At 35.9% G+C, this 25,077-nt stretch overlaps 1 protein-coding gene across 1 annotated transcript in view; it reads right to left on the reverse strand.

Moving 5' to 3' along the window:
* The window catches only part of PHF14 (PHD finger protein 14), a 166,408-nt gene that overhangs the window by 126,616 nt on the left and 14,715 nt on the right, over nt 1-25,077 (reverse strand). The window contains 5 exon segments of the mRNA XM_082043954.1: nt 326-472; nt 2,341-2,478; nt 4,710-4,821; nt 12,036-12,195; nt 24,222-24,366. Of these exon segments, the coding sequence (XP_081900080.1) occupies nt 326-472; nt 2,341-2,478; nt 4,710-4,821; nt 12,036-12,195; nt 24,222-24,366 (702 nt within the window).

Raw genomic sequence — 25,077 nt, forward strand, 5'->3', positions numbered from 1 at the left:
TGGTAAGAATATTGAAGAAAATGTTAAGCAAAATCTGTGAATTACAATGCAAATTTAATTACCAACTTCATGCCTCAAAACCAAACAAAATAAGATTTTTGAATTCAGACAAGCAAGGACATCCCTCTTTCATAATTTGCTTTTTGAAAATTGTTCTTAGAGACCAAAACCTATAAATAATTCACTGCTTTGTCAAGTGACCACACACTATCAATATATTTTACCTTTCATTTCCTACTACAATCACAATTTCCCAACCTCTTCATTTCTTTCTTGTTTAACATGGATGATTAATACAGACACCTTTGTGTCATGAATACAATACCTGAGCTTCTGGTGAGAGCTGTTTTTCTCTTTCCTGCAAGGACATTTTACAGTAAGATTGTAATGCCAAGTAATTCTTCCGCTTCCATTTTCTGTCTAACCTGTCCGCATGCTGTTTACAATAAGCAAAAAAAGGGTCAGCTATATCCTGTTTCAGAGAAAACAAAGGGGAAGGGAACAAAAATAAAGTAAGACATACAAGGCCAAAAGCCTCTGAACAGCACAAACATTCTGGCAATGAGTTCAAATAGACATGCTTTTAAAAACAACTAATATCTATGTTTCTAAATCAATTTTGTCATGTTTATGTAATTTACCATATAAAGTGCTTTTCCACTGTTTTCATTGCATGACCCGAAATATTTTTAAATGTATTAACAGTTTAACTCTCTACTGTTCAATCACTGTACTATTTCCTCATTCCCTGAAAAAACAGCAGCAAAAAGCCTAAGTACAACTCCCTTTAACATATAACATGTATTGTTAACTTCCCGTTGCTTCACTGTGTCTTTTCCATTATACAAGGGATTTACAATACTGAATAATACCAAAGGCAATATATTCGGTCTTCTCAAATGATTTTCCTAATACTTTTGGTGGCTATACCCCCTACAGGATTTATCATCTCTCAGATGATTTTTTTTTTTTTTCCATTTGTCATTCTTTGCTCCATCAGATCTGCACATGATGGTTGTAAGTTTATAGCAACTTCAAGCACTTGGAAACCTTGAAAGCAGACTACAAATATCCGAGTCATGAGGAGAAACGGTTTGAGAAGTGTATTACATTGCCAGTATATTTGCAAGTAGAAAAATCATCACAAATGTAAAGACTAAGAAGAAAAACTTAAAACAGTCTTCCTTCATAAAGTAATAAAAATATTAATAAAGAATTTGCCTATCAAATTTTCCTTTATTCTGCCTATAAAACACAGACATCTACACAGGCTTTCTTCAGCAACATAATTATGATTTAGATTTTTAGAGTGTGTGGCAACTTACTTCCAAAACTAAGCAGCATCCTAAAATAAGATTGTGTGAGGACTTCATTAAAAATATTTTAGTTACAGAAAAAAACATGCAACAAAATTTTAAGGTGCAAAGGCAAGTAAATGTGTATGCCTAGAAGAAATTCACATAGAGTATTTGAAGAATCAACGTTACACATAATTTATTAAGGACAACAACAATGAGGTAATTGTGCTATTTATCAGTCTCACAGAAGAAAGTATTTTCTGATTAATTTAAGAATCACCTAGTGGTCTGCTGTTTTCAAAAACAACAGTGTCAGTGCAAGTAATGCTTGTTTGTGTGTTACCTGTGGTACTTGCTAAAGCAATAAGAATTTAATTTGTTCAGCTATGAACATGACAGGCTTAATTCAACTGATGCATATCAGGATGAAATTTTGCAACCTAAAATACTTATACCATAAAAATGAATTTGGAAGTAGGAGCTTCAAATCTATTTTGCTTTAATCATAGTAAGGGGGAAAACTGGTAAGAACAGATATTTTAAAAAGTTATTAGCGGGTTATAAATGTTTGATTTTCATTCAGATTCCTATGATCAACTTTACCATAACACAAGTCATATACCTGTACTGCAATTTGAAGAAAATACTGGAAAACATGCATAAAAAATGACATTACAAATGCAGTTAATTTCTCAAGACACTCCTATTTGGTATGAAACAGGGATCACTATACTACATAAACTATGTAAGTAGTTTTAGCAGGCAAACTTCAAGAATTAGAGTTAGAATTCATGTCTGTATTGACTGAGAGTCTGTTAAGCTTACTTTTGTGTTAATCTTCTCTGGCCCTTTTTCCAGGCCATTTTAAAAAATGCTCAAAGTTGGACAAGAGCCCTCTCCGGACAGTCTCTTTACTCGGCCTAAGACTTGCTACTGATTTACAAAAACCTTGCTCAGGGTTAGCAAGCAAAACAGGCACAATTTCAGGTTGTCTTCACAAGCTTTTGATACAATTGTCTTTTTCTATCCTTTCCATAGCTACCTCTTCTGCTGCTGCTTCTGAGAGGAGGCCTTCCTTCTGAGCGCAAGTCACATGGAAATAGGCTCTGCACATCCCAGCATCACAGCTAATGCATACACCAGTTCTGGCAAAACGGGGATCTTCGCAAAAACTGCATTCCTTTATAAAGAAGAGTGGAAAACGTCACAGTAAATATTTCAGGTGTGTTTTGCCGAATTTATGTTAATTTACTTTTTACATATAAAAACTAAACACGTAGATTTACTCTTGTGTAGTACAGATACTCCTGTGTAGTACAGAAACCAAGTATGCTGCTGACAGCTGACACTACTTAAAACTTCACCCCTTCCCAACCCTCACGATTGACTTCATTTTCAACAAGAAATGGAAAAGTGCTTAAACAACCTAAACAGCATGTTGGATGAATTTTCATATGAACTTCCATGTCTTGTATTTCAGAGCAAAAGCTAAATATCAGCAGAGCAATTAATGCACAATTCATTAGAGAAGTATGGTATTATAAAACAACATTACCGGTCAGCAAATATTCAACTATTCAACAAGTGCAGAGGACAAACAAAAAAAAAAAGATCTGCATCACTGAAAACTATAGATAACCACATAGATGTCCTCTGATAAGCAATGGCTGAGGAGTGAATGTGTGACAACACAGAAAAAAAAAAATACTCAAGAATTGTAAATATCAGTAAAGAAGGTTGTGATTCGCTTAATTAGGGCACTATGGCTTCAGCTACTCGCATTCTAGGCACAGGCACTTGCAACACAGCAAATTGGCATCCCCTAATGTGACCTGGAATTTAAAAAAACAACTTATTTTTCAACCAGATTAATTCCTCAGTCTGTTTCACCACAAATTCATATCAAGCAGCTGTGCCAGAAAAATAGTGATGAGCACATAGGCAGTAAATGGGAGCATGGGGTGCTGCTATCCAGTGCATAAACATGACCTAAAAGTATACTGGGGTGTACAACTCTTAATTTCTCACATGCTCAATACAGAGCAAAGCTGTGTATCACCTCGAGAAAGTATCTCCATGCACAAAGGTAAACAGCAGAAAGGAATGGCAAAGAAACTCAGTGATGGAAAAATCTCGGAACACCACATACGCAGCTAAAGAGTGCCCTTCTAGTGTAGTGTAACAGCAACATGTAACAGGTAAGAAATGAAGTGAAAAAGAAAATTAAATTAAGCTGGTTTTGCAGGGGGCAATTTAGCTAAGTAAGCTGTAACTTCCACACTTGATACAGCAAACAGGGTTTGTTTAAAGCTCTATCAGAGTAATGAGTCCTCATCTGTGCAGTTCACTTTCACCTTACTCACAGTAAGAAAATACACCCAAATTCTTAGCCCTACTCCTATATATCATAATAAAAAAAAAGATTAAATGCATGATTCATTGCAACAACAGTTTGGGAGTTTTGGGAGCTTGCTTGGACTTTTTCTTATACAAACATTTCTAAACAACCCTAAATGTCTCAGGGGGTCCATGCTGAACATGCTCCTGATACAAGTATGTTGTACAAGGGCAATTCAAAATGTTTTCATGTATTTAATATATGTTTTTTTAAAAACATACTACCTATTTTCATTTCACATTCAACTTGACAAATTGACATTTCAGAACATGAAACTGCCTGTGTGCAAATGAAGCATTAGAGCAGCAGGAATACAATCACCTTCCTTCACATTAACCTGATAGATACAGTTTCTCCACAATGTCCCCATTAGCTACAGAAACAGTAGTTAGCAAATTACTGACTGCTATCCTCTGACCATTGCAATGGTTTTCTGTATGGTTTGTGCATGATGCCTTCTGATCTGGATCAAAAACATTTACATGTAAAACCATGAGCTACTTTTCTGTTCCAAGTTGAGCGCCACATGAAGTTGTGATTTTTTTTTTTAATACTGCTTTGCAGTAATGTTTTTGTATGCATTCTAGCTTACAATTATATGGGCCTTAAAAGCAATTCTTTACTGAATCTGTCGCTTTCTTAATCAACGAAACCTTCCATTTCTCTATTTCACATCCCATAAATCCTCTTCATTTTCCATTCACATTCTGGCAATCTGCCACTAACTGACTTTAAAAGAAAGTAATTAGCACTTGCATAAAAAGTAAGGAAAAAAAGGGGGAAAACAGTGACAGAAATTATGGAGAAGAGTGGTAAGGAAAATAGAAAGAAAAAAGGGAGGGAAAAGCAATGATAAAGCAAATGTGAACATACTTCATCTGATTTTAAGTCCTGAACCTCATTCCAACTGCTATAAACAAGAAAAATAAAGCTGGGAAGATGTATATGCTTCTATTATACGTAAAAATGTAAAATAAAGCTACACGTTGGCAGTACGTCTCTTCTAAACTTACCTTGGCACCATACTTTGAATAATTCATTTCTGTAAGTGTTACTGGACGCAGTTTGTCAATATCTCCAAATGCCACTCCTGGAACATAGAGGGCACAAACAATATGTACCCACCTAAAACAGCAGATAAAACTAGGTTACTGTTATCAACATTTTGCTCCTGTATTATACTCACCATCTGCAGATTTCAAAGTGCCTTGTAAATGTTACAGATGCTAGCAGAAATGTGCTTGAAGGAAAGCACACTAGAAGCAGGGAGAGAACGCATATTTGGAATTCAGCAGCTCACACACTGAACCACAGAGCTCAGCTTTTCAAAGCCCTTGGGATTGCTCTGCCTGTCTGGATCAAAGGCTGGGCTACCATCACCTTTTGGGTCTCATGGCTCTCACGTGGGGCTCCGCACCTCTTTTTATGCAACATGAAATGCATATAAAGATTTTGATATTACTTCTAAGGCTAAGGCAGACAAATACTTCCATGATGAGGCAGAAGGTGGGAAGGGAGGAACAAAATTGCATAGGTAGTCATCGCAGCCCTGAGCTCTGAGCACGTAACTATGAACTACCTACAACACTTCATCTGTCAGACTACACCTGTTAGTATCACCAAAACTAACTAGTTTTAAGCAACACAGATAGGAACTGCATTCAGTTATAAGCATACCTGTGCTGTATTACAGAAATGCCTACCCAAAACTCACATGAACAGACTATTACTTCATTGTACTTTTCTTCACTGGCCATAAACAAACTGGAGAGAGTATTAGGCCTAAGTCTTCAGCCTTGAGGGGCATAAAATTAGACAGCATGAATTTGGACCTCGGTGTCTAGTAATTAAATACAACACAATGGTAAAGGCATCAGCCCCAAGTCTGCCTTTGACAGACATCTTCATAGTCTACTGAAACTCCCAGTTACCAAAAGACGGCCTTGCAGCAGAAGAAACAATTTCTTCTTCCGTAATGAACACTTCTTAAAAGATCCAACTTGCATTGTCACAAACCATCAGTTAGTCACTAACTCAAAATCTGTTCTACACAGCATGCGTGACTCAAATCAACTGAGACAAACTACTACAGAAAGTATTCCTCCCGAAAATAATCTTTCTGCTTCATCAAAATTCCAGGAACTATTTGCTACCCCTTGCTAAGTCACTAGGTGGGAGTAAACTGTCATAGACAGAAGGTCAATAATGCCACCTTCTGTTATCTTAAAATACTCAGCAAAACAGCCTTACAATTGCAAAGGTGTGTAGCTACCACTTTGAACCTACAAGCTACCAGATGACACGCAACACAACTAGCGACTTTGGATGTAAGTGAGCTGAAATATCCTGTGTTTGACCCTTAGCATGCAGGTTAATTCAGCACTTTATGATCTTCCCAGTCATTAATGTTTGACAGTAAATATATCACTAGTGAAGACTAAAACTTCTAATAGAATAATAGAATCTACTCCTTGTATTCAAGACTCGACCATGCCAGAAACACTTATTCCCTTGGCTCTTTCATCACCCACAAACTGCAATTTTCCAATCTCCCTAAATGTGCTCTTCTTTTCTAGTGTTCTAACACTGTTTAGCCTTTTCTCCCTTCTCTTTCTTTTGTGTGTCAATTAAAAAAATTCAACTGGGATCAGAGCAGTAAGATCCTGGTTTTAGCTGCACTTAAACAGCATGTTTATCAACCTGTTATTAACTGACTGTCTACAGATGAGAGAAATACTGAAGCTGATGGTTATACTAATCAGGAGCTACATGTAACCCCAAGTTCCCATGTTTCCCAAATCACCATGTTTCTCATCAGCTGAAACTTAACACATTCAGAATTATTAAGATCCATGTTAATTATATATGACTCATATGTCCAAACAGAAATTCAAAAAAGCAAGATATGAAAGGTTGAGTAGCAAGCTCAAAAATACATACACATTTAAGTCTTTACAAAATAAAAGAATGAACTTGCAATGTGCAATGTACAAAATTAGTGGACAGAGTGTCTATTCAGCATTTTCCCCAAACATAGTCGATGATAACTGGATAACAGAAAAATCCCAGTAACATTAAGAAACTACTTAGAAGCCATTAACTCACTTCACTCTCTAAGAAACTTCTCAGTAAATCTAAGTCACAGTACTGACTGATCCATAGCGTCGTATCTGACAAGACTCTTTACAACTCTATATCTAAAACCAAGTTTTTGCCCTATTGCTAAACCACTCAAGTTTGAGATGCTAAGTGGTAAATTCCCTTTAAAGCATGAAAAATTCAAACAGTGAGAATAACGTGTATCCCAAATATATATTTACATGCAACAACTGCATTGCTTTAGTTTTACAGATTTCACCAGGATTCTCCACATCCACAATGGTTTGGTCACAGCACTGTAACTACTGGAAGACTCAAAGAAAATTTAAAGATGAGCTATAACCTTGTATTTAAATAAAATGGTACAAATATGAAACCATGCTGGCTGCCAGAAAACAAGCTGAAATACTCAAGTCTTCTGCCAAACTTCTCGGTGCTCAGACAGGGAGCAAAGCTCATCCCTGGTTTTATTACAGTATAAACACTCCAGCATGCCAGTACAACCCTCTAACTTAGTGCAATATTACAGGCAAAAAATAAGATTCTTCTCATTAGTATATGAAAGTGCATCTTCTGTCTGCCTTCCCACAAATGCAATGGAGGCAAAAGACATTCCTGCAGGGTAGCAATGGAGCACCTGGGACCACCTCTGCCCTTCCACACTGTATCCAGAACTCGCAATAGTTTGGCCCAAATCCCTACCATAACTTTATGACATATTCTACAAAAAAGCATACGTGTGTGCGTAAATGCGTATTTTGGTAAATATTATGCATTTACTAAAATAAATATCTCATTCAAATGAGCATATTCTACTTATTTTCAAAAGAAATCAAAATACCTTTTTCAAAAAAAGCAAAATACCACATGCGGAATGAGACCTGTAACCTTGAGATAATGAGATTGCTTGTTTGTAAATAAAAACCATCTGAATTCTGTAGGCCTTCTTTTCTATAATCTTCCATTTATTTAAGATGTGTTACATAGTACAAGTTCATATAAACTGACGTTATGTATCTCCACAATTACTATTCGTAACAAAAATCCAAGGTTCTGGTTGGAGTTTTTTGATAGTAAGTTTTAATACAGCCTCCTAAATGTACCCTCCGAAGTTCAATATAAAGATACACATCTTCTACAAGCAGCTGCTTCTCAATTTAATTTGCACAGTTTTTTCATGCTCCACTGGTGTATTAAATGCCGCTGCACTCCATAGGAGTTTATCTATGATAAACCCAACAGCTGGCTGCTTGCTTCATACTGACCTTCTCAAAATGGTTTAGTACATGTCACCCAAGTATTACAGTATTACAGATTTAAATTGCTATTTCAGTGTGATTGGCACACAAGTGCCTCATTTCTTTAACCACCTATAGGCGAACTCAGACCTGAATCTTTATTAAAAAATATATACAAGTCAGTCAAGTTCACAGCTGAAGCAATTTCAGCTGCTTCTAATACCAGCTCTAAATATTTTCCTGCTCATTTGTTTAGCTGCAAATGTTTTAGAAGCTTGTAATTAAGACAAATTGGGTAATCAAAGAAGAATAATCTTCCTTGTTACCCTACCATCCATTTAGCTTGGAGCAATGATGACAGATGTTGATTACGGAAGAAGAAAAACTCCACACTGAAACAAGGACAGAATTCATATTCTTGGATAATAGCATTTTGAGAAAGAAAATTTCATAAATTCACATTTATGCTTGTGAAACTGAGAGGTTAATGTGAAAAGGCTTCTGCTGAGAAACTAAGCACCTCATTATTCTAATGATTCACCTTTCACGTAGGAACAGAGAAATTATTCCAACTTGATTATGAAGAGAAACCGAAAAGATTTCATCTCACCTCTGTGCAATTTCCAGCACCGATGTGTATGAAGAATTTATTTTAAAAAGGCGGTAAGGGGATGGAGAGCAATGGCGAGTTAAAGGACTCTCTAATTCAGTAGTCTCTCTGTGCTAGTATTTCAAGAAAAGAACTGAATTGGGTTGCAGTTTACTGAGTATAATTAAATCATAATGAACACTGCCGGTCCCAAGACTCTACCCTTAGCCTGTAGTGCCCCATTACCCTTAAAAATTCAAATTTGTAAATAAATGATAGAAAGAAAGAGAGCACAGGAATTTTCACATGGTAGTTAGTTTTTTCTAGTACACAGGCTCTAAACTATACTTATTCATTACAGCCATATCACATTATCTAGCAGGTAAAAATACAGTAATAATGATATTATTGTCTTAATGCCCACAATCACCCAAGTAGGCACATGATTTTTCACAGAGAACCAGTGTCACAGAGAAAACACTTGCACATTAACCAAAAGCATGCTAACATTTTACGACTCACATATCATTTTTGTTTAAATAGTGCAGTATTTTATTCTGCTTTCATTGTTTTCACTTTATAAGATGCATGTAGAAGACAGGAAGGGAAAAAAAGATTTCTTTTACATGCTGTATGTATATCTTTAGAACACATCTCAGCTACAAATGGAGAAGTGGAGCTCAGTGGGTTTCAGTGGAGAAAGGCAGATGCCTCCAAAGGGTACTGCTAGCATCTGCATCCAATGGTCAAAGTTCAGTGTTATGAACAACCTCGTTATCTCTTTACTCCCAACACGAACTCAAATTGGTTTTGCTGTCAGGAAAAAATACAAACTAAGGGAGAAATACAAGGGCATGTACTATTAAATTCACAAAACCTGAATCAACTTATGACATTCCAATACCACATTTACTTTTCTGAAGACAGACAACACAGTATGTAAAAAAAATTTTTTTTTTAAAAAAAAAAAGCTTAACAAAACGTCATCCTGAGCTCTGCTCTGTTTTTGATGATGGCAGGACCAGATCATTAGAGTACAAGCAACAGTAAAGTCTGTGGAAGACCAGAAATGAATAAACAATACGTTTTTTAAGAAGACAAATAAATAAACAGCAAAGAACAGGGGAGGGGAAAAAAGGAAAATACAACAGACATGGATATGCTTATGCACACATTATTTAAGTGATAGCATATACAAAAGCTTACTAACACAGATGACAAGATTAAACTTTTACTTAATTTTAACTCAAATCCTAGCATTTGTGCATGTCTGATTAGGGAACAATATATATTTAAGTGTAAATATTAATGCGACTATCAATTCATACTAAAAAACACAAAAGATTTTACAATAACACATGTTGACATTTCTGAATTTTAGAGTACTTAAAGTACCTGTACTAATACTGAATATTTAGATGGATTAGTTCCAACTCATCCATCACATCAGTAAGATATGCCTGCAGACTTCAATATTCCTGTATCTCAGATACATTCAAACAGAATTAGGAAAGTTTCTCCTTCCTCTGAACAGCCTACCAACTAACTATTGCCTACCCATGTCAACACGATCAACGAAAAGCTTATGACAGGTCCAGCATCTGAAAGGTTTGTATGTTACCACACACCTGCAATGTGTACAGGGTGTTTCAAAAAGATGGACCCAATTTGCAATCACTGTATCTTTGAACTTGCTTGCATATTTTGGAAACACTCTGTATATAACTGCAAAATGCATGATAAAACAACTTAGTTGTCATGTCACCACCACCACAAAACATCCAAGCACCCACCAAAAGCAGTAACGATAGCCATAAATCAGACATCACTGTTAATCCTGCTCTCTCCTTTATCATAGAAAATTTGTTACTGTTAATATCTGTATCTTAATTTATTTTCCAAATGTGACAGGAATGGAAGACATCACTTGATAATTATTCCCCTTATTCTCAAATTAGACCTTAACTTCTTCCTAAAATGTCCATCTCTGGCTGGAAATTATCAGAAGTAAAGAATACTCTCAAAAATAAAAAATATAATTTTCAGCATTCAAAATAATCATAATATACTCTGAATACCTTTAGCACAACTTCAATATAATTTTGTTACTTTCTTCCTTTGCCTGACACCAGCAACACCCAGTCCTTAGCACTGCAACAAAGCAGCAAAGAGCTTCTTCCCACTTCTGTCGTACTTGAAAGACACAGACTTGAACTCATCTGCAGAAGGCTGCAGTGGCTCTACCTTCCATGAAGCAGAACACTACAGAAAGGATAAAGTCTACTTTTCCTTCCTTCGGATGGAGCATATGCTTTGATTTTCCCAGTGGTCACATACTTCTCCCCATCAAATACGACAAGAAGTCTGGAAGGTGTTTTCCCCCTCCCCTGCAGACTTTATCATTCTTTTTCGCGGCATTATTTACTACAGAAGAGCATTTCAGTGTTTTGCTACTCTTCGGGATTAACCATGAAAGAAACACAATAGTAGCAACACATAAATGCAACTTTCTGGCGGCTGATTAAATTGAACTAGCAGAACACATGGTCAAATTCTAAAGAGACTGACAGCAGATACCAACCACCATGAGCTCAGTCACCATAAGAGAACTACTGTGACCAGCCCCACCAGCTGTCCTTGCCAGAACATAATACTGCTATTGAGCAGTGAGGCTCAAGGGACTGAAACCCTGCTTTTCTCACTGCAACCTCCAAGCTTGAGCAAACTTAAAACAGCTACACAATTTTTATTAGATTCCTGATCCCCAGACTCTGCTGTCAATAGTTCAAGCCATTGGTTAAGTGAGAGAAGTCTTTCACACCAATATCCTTGCAGATGTCTGAATATGGAATAAGAGTTTACAGGACATCAACTTCCTCTACACAGGAAACTCTTTTGTTTAAATGTAAACTGAATTCCTGATGCAAACAAACAAATAAGTTCCTTTTGCAAGACTCCCATCACCTCCACTAGTATGTTTTTTTTGCTAAAAAAGATCAATCACACAAGTGGTTCAAGAGAACAAAGAAGGGTCTTCTAGTATATCCAGTAAGGCATACATATACATATAACAATACATGGTGACTTCATACTGAATAATAGGATTTATCAGTCCAGGAAGGGTGATCTTTGTTTCACCTAGGTACATCTTTTGCCCATAAGTCCATAAATCTTCACCCAAACACAACATCTTTCTAATATTGCAGTGGGCATGAAGAATACTAGGAACACACAAAAAATGATGTGATCGACTATCCAGAGAACACCCAACTCAAATGTGAGGTAAGAGAGAGAGGATATCAACAACAGTCTAATTTACGACACTCTCTCCTATAGGAATGGACCAGGGAAAAACCCAGTCTTCGAAATCTAGAATGACATCAAATTCAAAATATCACATCCTTCAGCCTTACCTGCCTGCATCAGTCTCCTTGAAGATCCCATCCTGGTTAGGACACAGTTCACAACTAGGTGTGACACCACATTTGCATGCATCACAAAACCAAGGCTCCGTGGAATTTTCTGAAGCTGAGCTCATGATTGAGTCACTCTCTCCATCAACACCATAGCAACCTACACACAGAAAAAATGGAAGACCAGTATAAGAAAAGACAACTGTAAAAGCAGACAGTTGTCAATTTTGATTTCAGCACACACAAATACTTCCAGAGAAATGACACTGAAAGGCCTAAGAAAACTTACAATATTTTTGCAAATATTAGCTTTACGGCAAAATTTACATTTTAAAGAGACCCTAATTCTAAGAAGTTATCTATTTTATGTGACTGGTTTAGATTACAACTCAAAAACAAGAATAAAAAGACTGTTTTACTTTGTTCTTTTAGCAATGCTTGGTGTTCCTCCAGACTATACATTAAGAAGTAAGAAAACAAGACTTGAAGCAACCAACAAAGGCTGAGAAAAACTCAAAGTATTTTTTCAAATAAATATATTTCCATTTAAATGCAACAAGGAGTGCTAAGGAAAACTTTAAAAATCCCAATAAAACACTGTTCAGCTACACTATTTTGTGATTATATTTAGAAGAATGGTTCTTCATTTCTTTATTATTTTACTATAAGATCCTACATACCATATCCCGCTCATCTCCTTCAGTGTGGCAGGCCTAGTGTTTATGTTAGAACTCCCTTTCTTCCCATGCAACCAACTGAAGTCTGCTTTGAGTTGGATCAACGGTCTAATCCACATTATAATACGGTTTCTGGAATACTAGCACTAAGTGAAGAATCCATATGTATCATGGGTCAGATGGTAGATTTGTGAGCATCTGCAGGCTTCTCCTGAATATTTCTATCTTTCTCCTTCTCCCTACTCTGAAAATGAGCATTATTTTGGAGGCTTTTTTTGGGTTTTATTTTAGGAGTTGACTATGCCATCAAGATCTAGTCAACAAATATGCACTCCACTTTTCCACTTTGCATTTAGCATCTGAATCAACTAAAAGGGAATATACACAAGAAATAAAAAACGTTACTTGCACACTTCAGGGGTTGTAGGACTGAGCTTAATACTTCAAAACCAAGGTATAGTTGGCAGAGCACAGACTGACAGTTTTGAGACATTATATTGCTTCAAAAAAAGTTAGTATGCTTCATCAATCATCATTCTCATTTTACATGGTTTTAGATTAGGGCTAAACTCAATCGTTCATTTTCTTCATTCTTCGTTATACTCTTTATGATTGTTAAGGTGTCTATACATGCTCAATCACCACAAATTCATGAAAACAGTATTTTTAAGGTCTTTTAGAAGCTTGTTATTTAATTTTGGCACAAGAATAATAGCATTATCGCTACTGCAAATGAGAAAAAAGAAAAAAAGCTTATCAGTACAGAACTGTATGTCTGCATATGCCACATTTTGAACATTTCCTGTTATTCAATAAGAGAAAAATTTTATTTCATTATCAACACTTAAAATAGAGATTTCACTAAAAGATTAAATTCAACTGTTTATCAAATACAGTGATCAAGTCAACATTTGTGCTTGCAGAGCAGTTAAATTATTAAATTTTGCAATTAAACAGCAACATGATTTGTTACTTTGGTTCATTACCCACTGACTGTAATAAAATAGCAACAGTGCTCTAACTCCCCTTGTGACAGAAACAGAGGTCTGCATTATACACTAAAACTACATTCAGGAAACAAGCAATAACACTGTAGGAACCATTTAAAAACAGTCTTCCATTACAGAACGGGGTCCATCAATAAGAATTAAAATAAGAAGCCAGAATGCTGCTTCTCATTATAAAAGTATTCCAGAATCAAAAGACAAGTAATGTGCAGAAATGCATTCACAGACAAGTTTCATTAGGTACATAAAATATCGTATAGGTTCCACAGACGGTAACTCCATTTTCTTTATAGTGTGGTACAAGCTTACAGTAGCATTCCAGAAAGCCATTTTCTAATAATACAATCTTGAACACATGCCAGTAAAGCTACTTTTAAACAATTACATTAACGTACCAACACACAGCCCATTGATATCAAAGGGCTGATGCATAATTAAGCTTTTTATAATTCCTACAGACTTCTTAACATATTAGCATTTTCTTAAATGTACTTATTCAAAATTACCTAACGCTATAGGAACAGTAATACTGTCATCAATCCACCTGGCAAAATAAAATCAGTTCATTCAAACACTGATGCTTCTCCACCAACTGAATATAATTAGATTTGCTTTTCTAACCTGAGTGTCATCAGTCTGCTAAAATTAAAATGGTGACTTACCCAAACTGTCTTACCTTCATTTTGAAATATTTGCTTAATTATACTTATCTGTCACTTATACCTGATTGTTTTTTTCTTTCTTCCTAAAAAATGACACACATGTGCCGTATATATTTCCATCCTTATCATATGTGTTCACATCAAATATTGTTTCTATAACAATACAAATCTAGGTCCTTTTTTCAAGCAGGTAAAAAAAGTCTGGATTTTTAACGCAAATGGATGGTCACAATTTGTAGCTTTGAAGAGTTTAAGATCTCTAACAGACAAGGAGGCATTTGCTGTTTTCCTTAACTATCATTTAGGAAAAGCTAAACACCATATTGTTACAACAAGCAAAAGCAGTGGTCATTGGCTAGAGAAAATAGACTAGATTACCATTAATCATTGCTGATAAATACATCGAAACAATCTTGTCTGCAACAGTGATAAAGAAGAGCAAATCCAGCCCATCACCCTGCTGTCAACTTGATGTATACTGCCAAATAAAGTTACAGAACCAAAGCTGCAGTACAAAACCTTGTTCCCCATGAAGTCAGATAAGCATTAAAGAGGTTGCACACAGGGGTAGCTTTTATACCCCTACACGTTGGATTGTTACCTTTAACCACAAGGAAAAAAAACTTCAGTGCAAGGTTTCAGAGAGGGTCCTTTGGTTCATTCTACTACTCAGTCAAGAACAACTACAATGTCACTATGCTCCAAAATAAGTCTGAACTCTACATAATATGTCTGGAGAGTTTACTTGCTATGAGGAGCCAGGACTAACGTATGTAAGTAGTGAAACAAAACGCAGCTTTATGAACAATATTTCTGAACAGGTAATTAGGTAATGCATCATAAAGAATTTCTGTTCAAGCCTTGGGACCCAACAGATGAAGTTTAAATTCGATCTACTAAGACTTAACAAGATGAAGAGCTGAGTCCCCAAATTAATTAGCAACCACTTATTAAGCTGTATTTTTTGCTAAGGATATGCAACTATTTTAACCCAGAATTTTTCTCATGTTTGCTACAAAAAGTAATTTCCTGCTTTGTTAAGTGATTGTTAAGTGATAACAAAAATCAAAGGAGAGGTCAAATTTTGTCAATGTAATGTCCATATGGGTAACACACATCTGTTGAATAGCTGTATTCATGAAATGTCTGTAAAGCTACAATCCGTAAGAAAGATGACAAATCTTGCATGTGGTTTTGGCACCAAAAATCAGTATGTATATGAAGAGAACTAAATTACTTTAAAAACTAGCAGGCAAAGTTCCTTGAAGGCAAAAAATATATAGTGAATCAAAAAATCACAAGTATCTATTTTTAAATAATATAACTTTCATGATTCAAAACCAGCAAAATATCTTGGAACAAAAAAATAACCAATGACATAATATGTTTAGCCTGATTTAAAGAATAAAAGATAACACAATGATGATGTCATTTGACATTAAGATGCCAGATGTATTCAGAAGCAGATGTAATATCTGGTTTTGAAATGTACAAGGAACAAAAAGACCCGATTTATTTCTCTTCAGTTGAGATATTAAGGCAAAAAGCAGCTTCAGAACAAAACCCCATTGTAGAAATACATTAGTTTTGCTAAATCTTTACATTTCAGTCCAAATAAAGTGTACCTGGAACAATGAAAAGCTAAGATCACTGTAGCGTCCCCCTGGGACGTGAAAGTCTGAAATCTCTGCCAGTCCAAACCAGAGCAAGGATATTAATCTAGTCTCCCATAACCAGCACTCTGATCGCACACGGAAGTTATTCTGGAATAAATACTCAGACTCTTCTGTGAGTTTCTCTGCTTCTCTATGTAAACATTACAGTATTTATTGTACTACATGTTTACTAATTCTTCAGCCTAACAGCAGCAGGCCAAAATTGTTCCAACATATTGTAAAATGAAAAAACATCAATACCTTACAGTTTTTCAAGCAATGCAAACCTACTCTTTGGTTATTAACAAGAAACCATAATGAGAACCCTGGCAAAGCTGAGTAAAGCTGCTCAATTGGTGTCTGTAGGCTCAAAAATAAAAATTAATTTTTCAAAATGTCTCAACTTACTGACTTCATTTTTTCTCTTGTTATCACCAGTTGCAATACCAGCTGTCAACAGAAAAACTCATTTGATTAGATTAACATCACATTTTTAAAGAACAGAATGCTATATACACTTTGTCAAAATTTCGGATTGTGGATAAACAGATTACCAAATACATTAAAGCAAGCAGATGCAATAAATTAACTCTAATGAAAAAGATGAACTTGCAGTTCTAGACCACACTTTCAGCAGCTTCCACTTTCCAATTTCAAGTAACTTTATGATAGACATGCTAAGTTGAAACTGGGGGAAAAAGTGTTTCTGCTGCATGGCTATAATTGAATTTTTGTGTATTAAATCAGATCTACAGTACAAAAGGCACTTGACAAAAATCCTAAATGCATTTTTGTTCAAATTTGTCTGACAAGTTACAATATACAGATGAAGAGTTCAGAGTTTTTAAAAACACCTATATTTTTACCACAGTATTATTCTTTTATCTGTGACTATTATCTCTTTAAATATACCATTTTAGTATCCTTAAAACTTCTGACTACAACAAAAGTTCAGCTTACTACTGTCTGCCCTCTTTTCCTATGCTGAAAAAATATTTTGGTCCTATTAACAAAAATTTTTAAAAGCATTATTTTTATGACTCTCTAAAATGCATAGCTATGCAGATATAAAGCTGCTGCTGCTCAATAAATCACTTCATTCATGTTTGTTTTCAGTTATTACAACTGCACCTGTGACCTATTCAGCATTAAGTCAACCACAGGCCCTTTGCCTGGAAAATATGTTGAATGAAACAAAACAACTTTTAAACACTTTGCTTAAAATGCATGCTGCCTGTCCTCAACGTTCACAAGAATTCTGAACTTTGGATCTTTAGAACGCACGTGAGAGCCCCTTTTCAACTAAAGATCATTACATCTTCATGTCTGTATATTCTCATATTACTGCATTGCAACTCCATGTCTGCCACCTCCTTGAATACTTCTTACATTGAGTGATAAAACTGCTTTAATGCAATAATAACCTATGAATTTAAACATATGAAAGGCAAGAAGTTAAAACTCTCACAACACGTACTGTTCCAAAAACTGCATCTATATATTGTGATTACAGCCAAATTGTCTATCAAATACGTGTAATTTTATACAGAAAATGAACTTTTTAATTCCCTGATTTTAAAGTCACCATACTCCGTCAATAGCTTATTTTTTATGTGATTGTCATTAAAATGAATTTGCAAACACTTTAAAATGATAACATTAAAACAATTGGTCTGAAATTTATACCACTAAGGGAAATGGGAAGAGAAACCTAATGCTTGCCTTGGCTGCAACTGTTCCTCTGTCTCTCTGGGAGGGTCATTTTTTGCCAAACAGAACATCCACATACCTTAGCTACACCTACAGATATTCTGAAACATGATATTCACATAAAAATCAAGAAAACATGAACTTTAAGGTAAACTGTAGGTTTGCAAAAATAAATGCTGTGAGATCACAGCATTTAAAATATGCTACATTCAGTCCTTAATCGGACCACCAGTTCAGAATAAAGACATTAATCAATTCACATACCATAAATTCAGAACAGTATTTTATTTAGTAAACAGAAAGTACTAAAGTACATGATCTCGAAAAATGAATTTTTATACCAGATAGCAGCAAACCAGGGTAAGCAGCAAAATTATAATACAAAACTATTTTCTACACTGTAAATCATATAGTGACTACACTATTGCATTTAGCAAGAGAAATTTTATTCCCTGCCATACACATGACAACAAAGCAAGAAACAAATAGAAGGGATGGAGAAGAAACAGCAGGAAAAATGTAGAACTTCTCGCACTTAATTCACAGCAACTAACCCAAGGGCAGTATCTGGCAAGTGTAGTACCTGCAGTTATGAAACATGCTGTGATATGCACCAGGCATTTCCTTCAGACACGCTGCAGTTCATAAGTTAAAAACACTGACACCACAGTGGGAGGTGTCCTGCTATTACAAGATCTTACCACAAAAGCGTTTATCCAAAACGACAGATTAGTGCCTAAAGAACATTTTTATAAAAAGAAATCAGAATTATCTCCACACAGAAGTAAACACTCTGAAAAGCAACAGTGCTACTGCAAATTCAGTATGAAAGATTTTTCCCCAGCAATGTAAACATTTTTCCTTTTTTTTTTTTTAATAAAAAAAAAGGTTGATATGTGAAATGAGAGCAAATTTTCTATTGATGGACTTAATTAATTAATTACAGGCTGTTTAGACATAAAAGATGAACGCAAAGTATAAGAGTGGGTACTAAATTAGTGGGTACTATATTAGCATTACTGTATGCTACTTATGCAGTTTCAAAGGCAGTTACAGATTTCTGTCATTTGGAATCACTTGTCTGCTCCACAAAGTTTATAGATTTCTGGACATGTGTTTGCAGAGCAAAGACAGCTTTTGGACAAGTGATGCAGGCCATGCAGGTGATATGAACATCACCCAGCACATAGTTGCACTGGAAAGGAAACTGAATTTCTAGCAATCCCAAAACTTGTTAGTAAGGCAAATAAAAGTTTACTAAGGGTCCATTACTTTACTAGGGGTTTTCAGGCAATGGAACAGGCTGCCCAGGGAAGTGGTGGAGTCACCATCCCTGGAGGTGTTTAAAAGGCATTTAGACGAGGTTCTTAGGGACATGGTTTAGTGCTAGAGTTAGGTTAGGTTCTGGTTCGACTCGATGAACCTGAAAGTCTCTTCCAACTGAAATGATTCTATGACCCCTGGTCTGAACAGAATCCCCCTCTAACTCATGGCCATGCTGCTCTGTTCCACATGAGCACTGGCAGAGAGTTGCTCCCAAATGACTTATCATCCCACTTTTCCCATGGAAGACCTCATGTAATAGTTGATCAACGCAAACGAACCAAAAGGGACACAAATCATAACAGAATAGGCAGCTGCTGCACCAGGTACTGAAAAAGGAAAAGCCACTAGTACCGAGTGCCCAGGTGTACAAGGATTGAAGCAGCATGCGCAGTGATAGGAAAGCCAAAACTTACCAGAGCAAGTGAGAATGGAGATCTAGACGCTGCCTGATTTAAAACAGAAAGCAGCATTAGTTTTCCCTCTGAAAGAGGGTAACAGATTCTTGCCAACAACGATGCTGGCATGCAGCCCCTGAGGGGTCACAGCTGAAAGGGTCAGCTTCATGTGAAGGGGACACACTATCACGTGTGACCTGCCCTTTGACCAGTAGCTACAAGTAGAGCAAAATCCTCCCTCAGGGAGGAAGGGAGCCCTGGCATGCAGAAGAAGCAGGCTTGACTCAAGGGCAGTATTTTCATGGCTAGTGAATAACTTCATATTAAATACAGAGGTGGCCACCATAGAAAAAGCTTTTCAGTCACCTAAAAGGTTCTGTGGGAGACAGAAGCTTCGACTTCAGCAGAGCACAAAGGCACAAGACAAGGGTATAAGACCCTTCCCTGTGAAGTAAAAGTTTCTGTAACGGTCAACAAGGAGAGAGAAATCAAGGTCTCCAGGCAAAGAATCAAATCACCAATACCATCATTACGTGGGTCCCTGCGTGGGACACCCGTTGGGTGTGAAAGGAATGCACTTCCTTCCAAATAAATAACTACAGTGCTACAGAAAAGCAGAGAAAACATAGACATTTGTAATATAATTTGAAATTGTATATAAAAACTATGAAGAAAAACCGTGGGGCATTCCAGCAGCTTTGTTTGAGCATTTCAGGATAGCAGGCACCTCGGGTTTGAGATTCTGGGAAAAGACTAAGTATCAAAATCAGTTCAAAGGAAATGGGCATATTATTCTTCACAATGGCAGGCAAACATGGGTAAACATCACTGCATCGATTTCTATCCAGTTCATAAATAGGAGCCTCTTCATTCAATACTGTGCTAGAAACTGCGTTTTCAGAAAAACTCAAAAGCTAAAATATCAGAACAAGTTTCAGGACACAGCATGGTGTCTGCAGCCACAGCAATCTACCTACTAAAGAAAACCTGCAAAAGAACAATGTGTTTACAAAATGGACTCACTCATTAATGGAACACATTTTTCAAACTACAACACAGCTGTGTACAGGAGTACAAAGGACTTATAATACAGACTATGTGCATGAAATGGGCACAGAGTTAAGAAGTACAGATTAAAGCCAATGTTATGAAGAGTAAAGTTTGCCTCTATTAACATTTATAAAATAATTCTCAAGGTTGCAAGCAATGTTTATGATTTGGTAGTAATTATGTCTTCAACTATTTATCAATTTATATTTGGAAATCAGCTGAGATGAATGATTAAGCCAACAGGAACAAAAAGTAATTGTTGCTTTGCATTTTGGTATTGACTGCAACTTCTTTATGAGAGCCTGTGTCTTTATTTATGTCCTGGTTTTGTTAAAAACAAGTTTCTCTTTTAGTGAATTTTGCCTGTCAGCTAAAGCCTTCATATTAACTGCATTTTCCTGGAGAACTAGACACATGTTTTGGTAAACCTAGCAATGGAATGCAAACTTATTGATAAGCATGGATGGACATCTCGAGAGAGGGGCGACGAGAAACAAGTGACCAAGAAACTGACCGACTGTGTATAACATTCCATTCACGTGAATACTTCATATAAAAGTGGGAGATCACGAGGATCTCGTCCCTTTGCCTTTTGCCTTTGCTTCTTCCCTTCTACTTATGGCCGACACTAGGAGAGGACCTTGCGAGTCGTCCCTGCGAACTGAGGCCTAGTGACAGACTGAATCCAGCTCCGGTTGGCTGCAGAGTCTAATCCAGGACTTTGGGTGCTGGCTCTACAGTTGCTGAGACTTTCAAGATTGGTTTTGTATATTTTGTATTATTTTCTCTATTCTTATTAGTAGCATTAGTAAAACATTGTTAATTTTTCCAACTCTCTTCTCTCTGTCCTTCTTTCCCTCCCGATCGCCTGTCCTGAGTGGGAAGGGGGGAGAGGGAGGGGCAAAAAGGGAAAGGGAGGGGGGGGAGAGGGGGTTAACAATACATCTGCCAGGGTTTTATTGTCACCCCGCAATCTTAACCCTCGACAATTTATTACTCATGAATTCAGAAGTAATACAATGAGCCAACGATCACTGAGCAGGAGTAGAGAAAACTCCAAGTTATTGAACAGATGTATATATATGATCACAGAAACAAACTAAAGCTTCAAAGGTTCCAAATTTTTAATAAAATTTTGATTTGCTGCAAGCAATTACTTAGGCAAATTACTGAAAAAAAGCTCTGATTTGTAATAGTACCTGCTCTTATTGTTATAAAATATTGAAGTACAGAAAAAATACATCAAAATAAATGTTCATTTATAATTACAATTATATTACTATATTTACAACTTGATATACATATCTAGCAATCAAACATACACATAAAATGTCAAGTAAACTTCCAAATGGCATTTACCATAGATTTGAAGTTCAGCTTATTGCTGGGGAAATTTACACATTTATTACAGTCAGCAATTACTATCATCTACTCAGCTTGCCTTGTGTTTTGTTTTGTTTTTCTCCCCCCAAGACCTCACTTGTTAAAATAAATTGTAAACAGCAAAACTTTTAACCATAAGTGTGAAAAATTAACCAACATCCTTAGTCAATTAGCTTGTACAGACTGTAGGACTTCTCAGAATGAACTACCAATTTAAATCTTCTGAATTAATCTACTTTGTTGCAATAACAAAAGAAGCATTTACATTGTACTCTTTGTCTCAGTGGGACTGCAGGAAATCTTTGCCTATAACACTTTAAAAAGAATGGCAGCAATTACTTTTAGACAGATTTTGAACTAATAAAATTCAAGTGACTTTTGAACTATGAAACTATTTTCCTGTGGAGGAAATCCAGCTACAATCTTCCCTTTTGTAGGGACAAAGGTTTAGTAAACTAAACAACATGAGGAAGTGATCTTTTAGGATTTTTAAGGCAGCCCTCTGGAACAAAAAACAAATTTGCCATCATTTTATTCTATAAAGTCAGGAGATCATTTTTCTATTCCAATCATTCTGCACTTTAACATGACTAACTGTACAATCATTAAATAAATCTTACAGAAGAATTTTCTGGGAGCTCCAAGGCTTTGGGGTTTAGAAGCACTGACTTTATATATAATGTTTGGGGGATTCTCAAATAGGCATTCATAACTATCATCAAAAGACACTTTCATTTTTTCTTTTCTCATGAGTTAACATAAGACTGCACTCAGGGTGGAGGGGAGGCAGGGGACAGTCTATCAAGATTCTATAAAACTAACTTCTAGTAGCTTACTGCATCTCTAACTGAATATTTTCTGCACATCATATTCCAAAAAATTCATGGACAGAGGAAGGAACTCTGCAAGCATACCAAGACACCTAAATTGAGGAGTCTAACACTTGTTATAGTCAATGAAATCCTCACTAATGCCCTCTAAGGCACCTAGAGTGTGATTCAGCTCATCATAAATTAGGTCAATTAAATTGCTCTCTAAGCTCCATCGACAGCACTGATTAGCTCTTCAAAGGACTGTAACAGGAGTTCAGGAGCTGGAGTACATGTTGACACTTAAAACAAGGCACCTGAACCTGAGGACAGAAATTCCATCCTCAGTTTCCTAACTGTAGTTAAGCAAATAATTGAATTACAGCTCAATGCATGAAAAATATTGTTTCGAAACAACTTTCAATCCAGTATGAGGAAAAATAAAGAGGAGTAGGGGGCTTAAGAAAACCCCTTCTTACCTGAAACGGCATGCTAAAAAGCTGAAAAGAATTTTAAAATTGTGAGCATTACATAACTCGCATAAATGCCTTTGATGCTTTTCAATAATTAACATCTACCTTCTTTTAATTTCAAGGATTGAAGTAGCCTATCTCATTTTCCTCGGAAACATATAAAAAAACGTGAAGCCCTAAAAAGGAACAGGATACCAGAAATACTTAAACAAAAAAACCCCAAAAAAACCCCAAACAAAACAAAACACACACTTATTAATGAAGGAAAATACAGGTTTTGTTTTTCAACAAAACAGGTATGCCTCTCTGTGTTAGTATCTACCCTACCTTCTGTCTCAGAGCAAAAGCAACAACACACAATACAGCCTCACCTTCCATGTAAACCTGTTAAAATTCCATACGCTCACCTCAGAATTATTCTGAAGTGTTTATTTAAAACCAAACCTCCTACATTTGTAATATACGCACAGACCAGATTTCAAAGCAATTACCTACGTGACAATTTCAGTATGTTTTAACTTTAAAATTTCCCTATTTCAAATTGCCAGTGAAAATTATGAGAAAATTCAAAGCTAGCTGTTCTCACTTATAACTAAATCCCATAGCCAATTCCTTCCTCTCCTCCTCCCTATCCCTTTGCCTTTTTTGTACAGCAAAAACATGTGTACGAAACTCTTTCCCATTCTCATGACCTTATATTGCAGCTATGCATCAAATTCGTATACCGGCACAGGTAAGACAAAAATACATTTAATATAATGTCCTAAGGCTCTGATAATACAATTTATGGCTCCAGTACTTGCACACTTTGATTGATTAAATAGGTATCTATAGACCACGTCCTGCCCTGTAGTTGCTTACATTCGCTTCACTGAAGTAGAAAGAAGATGGTTATTTCACCACTAAAAAGGAACCATATTACAAAAAGTTACCTGACAGAGTTCAAAAGCTTCATTTTTTTTGAAGAAAGCAAGTCAACATTTTAATGAAAGCAAAGCATGTGCTTTCCTCCCACATTGAGAATGAAGGGTTGCATTACCTTCATGAACTGTTATTCCACAGTTGTCACACTGGATTATTTCATCAGCATCTTCACTGTTATCTCCAAGACAAACGCAACAAATCAAAATATGGTCCATTTTCTGGGAACTCCAATTTTGAGACTTCTCAAGGATCAAAGAGTCCTAGTATTGAAAAATGAAGACACATGGATTATGCTAGGAACTTCCATTTTATTTAAGACAAATAAAAGATCTGTTATTTGCTCAATTTTGAACAACAAACACAGGAAAAAATATGGAAAATTATTTTCACAAGAATAAAAGCTTCTTTGTTGTCAAAACATTTGAACACTTCATTCACAAATACAATAGCTGGGAGAAAGGATGGATACAATCTGATCTCAATAAACCTAGAGATCTCTTAAGATCCAAAGGTCAGAGAAGGGGCTTATTTCCTCAGACAGAAATATATGTCTTTAAATCATTTATGTTCCACAAAAAGGAACAAATACATACACCTAAGAAATCAATTAGAAGCAAAAATAATTAAAAAAAAACACACCAAGGCCAAAGATGACCTTCAAATGTGCCAATCTGAAAACAGCCTGCCAAGTCTTCATGTACCTAAAATATAACAAACTATATAAATAAAATATAAAATATATTATCTCAGTTCTATTTTGTTGTAATGCAAATTTATATGCCTCTATGCAAACCCATATGAATTATTAAAGCTATCACAACTTATTTTCTTCTGATTCCATACAGGAGATAAGATTTGTAGAACAAGTACATGGCTCTGTTTCGGCAACTTTCAACATGAACTACACCACTTAAAAAGAATGTAGCTTTTAATAAGGAATTTCTCTAAGGACACATAGAGAAGTTTTTCAC

This window comes from Streptopelia decaocto (genome assembly GCF_964273445.1).
Source record: "Streptopelia decaocto genome assembly, chromosome: 2".
Taxonomy (NCBI): Eukaryota; Metazoa; Chordata; class Aves; order Columbiformes; family Columbidae; genus Streptopelia; species Streptopelia decaocto.